Consider the following 7,853-nt stretch of genomic DNA (forward strand, 5'->3'; position numbering starts at 1 on the left):
AATTTTTAGATGAACCAGAGCCTTCGTTGCTCTTTAACTAGAGTGGTGAAATTAGTTCATAATTGATGCACGAAACCCACCGAAAATTGAAGAAAGAACTGCGGCCATCAAGGGTGATAAATTCACTTCGTTCAAATTTTTACCAACGAAAAACAAGCTACAAGAAGTAAATTCTGGCCTCCACTTTGCCTACACATACGGAGGAAGAGAAAGCTACTAAGTGCTGAAGAGAAGAAAAGTCAAAGAAACCACTTCTAAATGCTGCCTGACTTTCGTCAGAAGTATTCCACTACCACAAGCTAAAGAAGAAAAGTCAAAGACGGAGGAAAAAGGTAAAAAGCCATAGTGCTAGTTCTCTGCATTCTCTATTCTATATAATGTCTGACAACTATTCTCCCCCTAATCTCTTCTGAAGCTCTCTTTTTCTCAATTGCGGCGGCACATCAGGAGAACGAAGCCCTCTAGCTGTCCTTCCCTCACGGAATTTACCACAATGGACGTACTATCTTCTTTTTCAGAAATACCCCTGGGGCAAGCTCTATCATCTGGACTCATTTTCTATCAAATTGGCACCTGTTATCGTATTTTCGTTTTATTCCCTGAAATAAGTGCAAATTAAGAAAAATGAGTAGAATCCAGCAATTAATCCACATCAAGTCAGGTAATAGGAGAAATTAATAATAAAATAAATAGTGAAATTGCAACCTATCAGTATCTAGGGTTGTTTCCGGGTTAGAGAAATAGTTAACGGTCGTATCTTAACTATCGAAAAATTAAGGAAAGGTTGATTGTTTATTGCGTGCATGACAACTATAACTAGTCTATTAATAAATGTTAGAATTATCTGTGAATCGATGATCAGTGCATGAACCACTTCTGAAGTGTACCCTTGGTTAGAGTTCTCCCAATTAATTATTTTGCATATTTAATTTATTTAGTTAGCAATTCATTAACATTTAATCCCAAAAACCACCCATTAATCTTGACTCGAAAAGAAACAAATTTCTCTCCAATCCCTGAGGAGACGACCCTAGTTGCCACTGTTTACTAGTTAGCGAATTCAGTCAAATAATTAATCTTGGTATATCGGATTAAGCAAACTCTTCGGGATTATGGTGAATCAAGTAACTACTTGCACACCTAGAGTCCCTGCTCCAGTACTAGAATTGATTATTGACTGCTTCAGGTTGTAGTTAGGTTTTATTTATTATTATTGCACAGGTTCGGCACCTGTCAAGGGGTCCATGTGCAGAATTCGATAGATTGATGTAGATACTGTTCTGGTTCTTTAATTCAAGTTTTAGCCTTTACGGGGGCAATGTTGTAGTTGGGAGAAGATTTCATGCACAATGCATAACTGATCTCTGGCCTTGCGATTCTAACTTGCCCCATTTTTTATATTTGTACAACTATATTTAGGTTTTTGGGACCTGAACAATTTTGGGCTAATTGATATATGTCGCAAGAACATTTTCATATTCTCTTGTGGTTAAATTCAAAAATATTATACACAACTAATGAATTGATAAGGCTTTTATAGTGTTGTATTTATCACTTAGGTTAGCAGCGAAACTGCCTCAATATTGGCTGGCTGATCTCAAGCAGTTTGATCAAAGTATCAAATCAAGTAGTTTGATTAAGAAAATACTCCCAAAACCCCATGATATGTAGACATACTTTTTAACATTAGTACTGATCGTCTATTTTAAATCCCTTCAAGAAAAATATCATAATTAATATCTACTTACATATGAGCTCGATCAGATCCGATCAATGCAAGCGGAGGTCATCTCCATCTCTTATCATGCAAGGAAATTCCTCAATTTCACTCCCAAATTTTAGTGTAGCATAAGGAGAAATATTAACAAATCTCGCCTTCTCCAGATCTAGCAAGTATTTCTTCTGTGGAATATTCAATTATTCAACAAACGAATGGAGCAAGAAAGAAAAGATTAACAATTAACAACGTAGTGGTGACAGTAGTGTAGGAATTACGTGAAAGTTGCATCTCGGTTTGGAAAAGCAAAGAATTTTTTTTATTCATTACTTTATGGTTTTTGAATGAATTATTTCACTCTCATTTTGTAGCTAAAAAGCACCAGTGTCGGCATTGTCCAATAAGAAAGGGACCCTTTTTTCTTAAACTTTAAAAGATTTTCGCTTTCCATAAGGTAAGACTTTCTTGGAATTTTCGAGAGAAAAAGAGCATATAAGGGGCCAAAAAAAGAAAGGAAAAAATTAAAGTCGAACAGAAATTTTGATTATCACAAAAATAGTTTCTTTCATTTTCAAGTGAAAGGGAAAAAGAGAATGATAATTTATAATTAGCTTTATTTCGCTTTTTTTTTTTCCCTTTTTGTTCAAAATTCAAACATTGTTGTTCAGTATGCATGCTCCAAAAATCAATCTTATAATCCAAAAATCAATTGCTAGTTTTTATTTTCAAAAGAAAATAGTAAAATGACTTCAATAGAGATTTTGGTTTGATGGAATCTTTGACTTGAGTTTATATAACTACTGACAAGGGCTTGAAGCCATGAACAAAGAGTAAAGACGAGCGAGCATCAGTCCGCGATTACGTTTCACGGGTCCGGTGTCCTTTCCGCCTAACAGATTTGTAACCCGAACTAGTTCTATTGATTCGACATAAATCATTACTGTGTCCATAGTCATAAAGTACTCGAATGACCGGGTATTTGGCTAACTGGTTCACGGACCCGGAGTTTTTACCAGACTCGGTACCAAAGTTTAAAAAAAAAAATCATATTTTTACCAGACTCCTAGTAGAATTAAGGATATTGCTACAACTCAAAACTAATTTAGCGGGAGCTTTAGCAGAATCAATCTTAGTAGCAGGTGGAAATTTCCAACCCAAGATATCGGTGACCGTCATCATATAGCACATAATTTCACGGTTGGAATATTACCATCTATAACTTGAGAAACAGAGACTTTAAAAATTATTCAAATCTCATGGGCTCAAACATAAATTGTTAATCAATTCTGTCAAAATGATGGAGTTTGTACCTCAAATAGAAAAAAAAAAAAAAAGATAACAAAGTTCCTTGACAGCAAATTGACACATGTTTGAAAAGAAATAGCACACAACCATCACTAAATTTGGCAAAACGAAATTACACAAAATATGCCAACAGCAAAATGTCTTAGTAACCTTTACACTGCCGTGCAATTGATAAAATGGTGCACGGTGTACAAACCTCATTGATTGTTTCCACCATATCTTGACAAGAAAAGAGCCATCGATCCTTTCCGCCATATCTTCCACAAAAGCACCAAAGAAAGCCACAGATAACCAATTACAATCTCAAGAGGAAAAACCACTGTAGCAGTCCCTCCCTGATGATATCATTAACAAAAATTAGAGCAATAATTAGTTGTTTGTTCATCAATTTCAATGTGCTCGTGCATGTATTACAGGCAACTGAAATACAAAAATGCTACCAAAAGGTAAATATAAATTAAACTCCTTTAAATGAAAAAAGCATGATTATTTCTACAAGCCAATTAATGGTAATGACAAAAAAAATTACCTGATATCGCATCAGCTGATGCCCTTCAATATTTTCCATAAATGATCCTCAGATTCTCATTTCCATTATATTTCTGTGCTTCTTCAATTTCCCGTACTAAGCAGGCATTATTTCCAAATAAGAAATTCTGTGGAGTTTTAATTGCTGAAGGCACGGGAAGTAATCATCACTGTCAAGGTCTGTCTCTATCCACTCAACAATCGCTACATATTCCAAAGTCAAGACCCTGAGTTTAGGGAATCCTCCTTCCATCAGCTCCCATTTTTGGCCCTCCATTGACTGGACTCTTAATTTGAGGACTTCAAGATTGGGTAGTTGTTCAATCAATGACATTTTTCTACAGGGAAGACCCAGAGCTTCAAGACTCAACTCTTTCAAATTCATGGGAAAAGAAAGCTCAACATGTTCCTGTGAACCTAAGAAGCTGTAGCCCCCTAAGTTGAGTGACTCTAGGCATTCTAGTCGACTCATGTTGCAGCATACTCTGTTTTGATCCCCCAAATGGAAAATTTTAAGTCGGCGAACGTTGGGAATCCTTCTCAACAGTTTCTCTCCTTCTTTATCAAGATAAAGACGCAGAGTAGAGAGTGTGTCTAAATTGGGTAAAGTAGAGAGGTTTTCAACAGCGTCGTCGTTGGAAGACAGACGAATAACAACAAGGTGTCTTACATGTACATGCCTCAACTTCTTCATGTTCCAGATGCTATCTGGCAATGAAACTATCTGGTGAGAATATAGACAAAAGGTTTCCAAATGTGAGAGCTTGGCTATACATGGTGGAATGAATTCCATTTTCCAAGCTCTAAGGGCTAAGTACCTTAAACAAAGAAGTGATTCAACTTCAGCTGGAAGCTCCTTCAGCCTTAGCATAATGCCCGCTAAATTCAAAACTTTAAGATGTTTGTAGATGCAAAAAAGGAATGAGATGTTACGCAACTCAAACCTATCTCCTGGAGTAGCATCAAAGAATAGCAGAGTACCTAAATATGGACAAAATAGCTTTGACCTTATAAAATCTTCTCCACTGGAGCAAATAGACAACCGAGGTAGGTTGGGAGGCTCATTAAAGGTAGAGAGCTCATCATATCCTCGCAGGACCTGAAGCAGCCTCGCCCTTACAGAACTCAAATATCAAATCGTGAATGTAACAAGTTTTGACTCCACCAATGGATCTGCTTTTACTTACCATAACTAAGTTTCGACCAATTAGGTCCATCAGATATTCTTCCGCAATGACCTCCGATCTTTTTCCTTGAATTTTTTCCACAAACCCTTCTGCAATCCATAGACGCATCAAATTCTTGGCACCAATTTTTTCATCTTCTCGAAAGGCAGCAAAATACAGCAAGCATGCCTTCAAGTGATACGGTAAATGCTCATAACTGAGCTCCAATGGCTTCTTGCACTGGTCTGTACCAGACACCATGGTTGAAGTTAAACTTTCAGCGAATTCTTCCCAAACCAAAATATCATGCCCTATAGTTGCTAGAACTCCAGCAACAACAACAACTACTAGTGGCAATCCCCTGCACTTCTTGGCAATCTTCATAGCAATTCCACACAATGCTTGAGGACAATCTTCTTTTCCAAATACCTTCTTCAGCAGTAATTCAAAACTTTCTTTCTCACTGAGTGGACGAAGATTGTGAGGTTTCCCCCCATATTCAACCTGTGAAGCCACATTAGAAGATCGACTCGTGAAGATGATTCTACTTCCTTTCTTTTCATCGGGGAATGAAATTCTCAGCTCATTCCATACCTTAATGTCCCAGACATCATCAAAAACAACAAGATACCTCTTCGTCTTCAGCCTTTGATAGAGCTCGTGAAGCAATTCATGTTCATTCAAGTTTTTAAGCTCTTTGACCATCCTTAACCGTTTTCCATCAGAACACAAAATTTGTATTAACAAGCTTTTCATGTTAAATTCTTGAGAAACAGTGCACCAAAGACGAATGTGGAAGTTACAGATTACTGAACTATCATTGTAAACTTTTTTGGCTAAAGTCGTCTTACCAAGCCCAGCCATTCCCACAATGGGAACAATTTCCACCTGTTCTGGTCCCCATATAAGTCGTTCAATTACTTTTGCTGCCTCGTCATCAAGACCAACCATGACTTCATGGGCTATTGGCATTTTACCTTTTGATAGAATGTGGCTGGAAGTCTTGCTAATTTCTGGTGCTCTTAAGCTGTGAAAGGAAGGAAGACTTTCAATAATGCTTGAGCCACTGATCTGATCCTTAAAATGCTTGATATGGATGTTGGTATTAGCCAGCATATCATAACAGTTAAGGGCCTCTGTGGATTCTGAGAAGCTAACTTGTCCTTCCTTCACTCTGTTTAGAGAAGGCAAGCAAATTATAATGCCTGCCTCACAAAGAAGAGCACCAATTTTTTCGTTTTGTTCATCCATCTTCTCCTGCTGCTCCCTTAAAATGCTTCTCAAGAACCTCAGTCCTGCATAGAGTATTTGCATTTCATCTTTCAAAGAATCCATAAAGCTAGAGCTGCAGCATAACAGCTCCCAGAGACAACTTATGAGAGAATCATTGAAGTTGTTCAATATCTGCTTATCCATCATTCTATTATGCAATGATTTTGAGGATCTTGAAGCTCTAAGAACTTCCATATAAATCTCATAGACTTGAAAATCAATAGGTGTGATTTTCTGTTGTTGCTCATATATCATGGAGCAGAACTCAGGATTGTGCCGCTCCTTACCATCCCAAACAGAGCACATGTAAAAGAGGTGTGCTGCGTTCAAAGTCACCACTTCAAAGTGAGCCAATAGCAAGGCAGGAATATCTGCAGTTCCTCGCAATTTGGCAAAGGGAATGAAGTTTTTCAAGAATGTTAGCTTTGCTTCAAGGGCTTGGAATTGAGCACTAACTTGGGGATCCATATCATCAATAATACCCAAATAGACAGTTGTTAAATCCGCTAAATTTTCTAGAATGAGGTCTATAAATTCCATTAGTTCATCAACTGGCATGCAAGAATTTGATTCCAATGATCTGCTGCTTGGCAAAGTAAAGTAAACTTGGATGATTTCTTGCTTAAATGATTTGATCTGTTTCAAAAACTCAGAAAACACTTCATAGGGAACACGACCTAGGCCACTGCCATCAAATGCTGATATATTGCAAAGAGAGTACCGGAAGTCCTCCTCATATTTGTGAACGTTATCTTCAATGCAAGATAAGAAAGATGGAAGACGCGCCTTCTTCGCTACATTCTCAGATTCCAAGTACAAATCATTGCTGTGGCTCCACTTTCTTGCACACATAACAAATGTTTTGTGAAGTCTTATATCCAGGAACGCAGCTCCAAAATTGCATTCTCGGAACATGGATTTTTCCTCAGTTTCACTCTAAAATTTTAAGGGAGAAACAGATCTCGCCGACGGCAGAGCAAGCAAGTATTTCTCTCCTGAAATTTCCCTTTTTTTTCCTTTTGGGAAGGTGAAGAAGAGAAATGAGATAATAAATTATTCAACAGACAGACGGAGCAAGATCAAGAAAGAACAGATGAATCAAAGGTAACGAGAGAGCGGTCAAATAATCCGGAAATGATCCTGGTTTAAGTAAAGTAAAGAAGTTTTATTACTACTATGCATAGTTTTTTTTTTTTTTTAATACCCGTTTCGTGTTGAGAAGAACCGGTCTGACATTGCACGATAACAAAGGACATGCTTTTCGTTCTGAAGGAAACTTTTTTTATTTCCTTCAGTGCTTGTCAATTATGACGGCAGCTAATCCTTAGACTGTTTAAGAAGCATTTTAGCTAAGGGATAATTTCACATACCTCCCCTGATGTTTCTGACACTTGCACTGGTACCCGCCAAGGTTTTAAAAATTTCACTAACCTCCCCTGGCAGAGATTTGGAACCCTTTGCTTCCATCATGATAGCTGAAATTACCACTTTGTCCTATGAAATTGGGACTAATAGCTAATGTAAATTTGGGGGAAAAATGCATCAAAATTAGTTAATTACATTTAACTAGAATAACATAAATTTGATGTCTAATTAAGCTAATTAAAACTCCATTACAAAAAGGTGACAATTGAGGAAGAAATTTGGTGCCATTTTTCTACTGAAGTTAGGGTTTATTTCTACCGTTTAGTTGGAGAAAAAGGCATCTAAAGTGATTAATCAACCTTAACAACAATAACACAAACTTGATGGCTAATACATGAATTAAAGCTGGATTAGGGAGTAAGGGCCCATTTTTGTGCCTGCTGTGAATATATAAATGTTTTTAAATAAAATTTAAAAAGTGTTACAGTAATTTCTTACGG

General features: G+C 37.1%; 1 protein-coding gene across 1 annotated transcript; it reads right to left on the minus strand.

Moving 5' to 3' along the window:
* Positions 1–3,037: 3,037 nt before the first annotated feature.
* On the minus strand, positions 3,038–7,246 carry LOC113734584 (putative late blight resistance protein homolog R1A-10). Its single transcript, XM_072082229.1, has 2 exons — positions 3,552–7,246; positions 3,038–3,357 (listed from the first exon to the last, which is right to left on the minus strand). The coding sequence occupies exon 1, from the start codon at positions 6,901–6,903 to the stop codon at positions 4,633–4,635; it is 2,271 nt and encodes a 756-aa protein (XP_071938330.1). The 5' UTR covers positions 6,904–7,246; the 3' UTR covers positions 3,038–3,357; positions 3,552–4,632.
* Between the last annotated feature and the right edge of the window lie 607 nt (positions 7,247–7,853).

This window comes from Coffea arabica, chromosome 3c (genome assembly GCF_036785885.1).
Source record: "Coffea arabica cultivar ET-39 chromosome 3c, Coffea Arabica ET-39 HiFi, whole genome shotgun sequence".
NCBI lineage: Eukaryota > Viridiplantae > Streptophyta > Magnoliopsida > Gentianales > Rubiaceae > Coffea > Coffea arabica.

Bases quoted from the DNA above. Each gene is read 5' to 3' on its own strand.
- LOC113734584 (XM_072082229.1), bottom strand. From the start codon at position 6,903: ATGTTCCGAGAATGCAATTTTGGAGCTGCGTTCCTGGATATAAGACTT.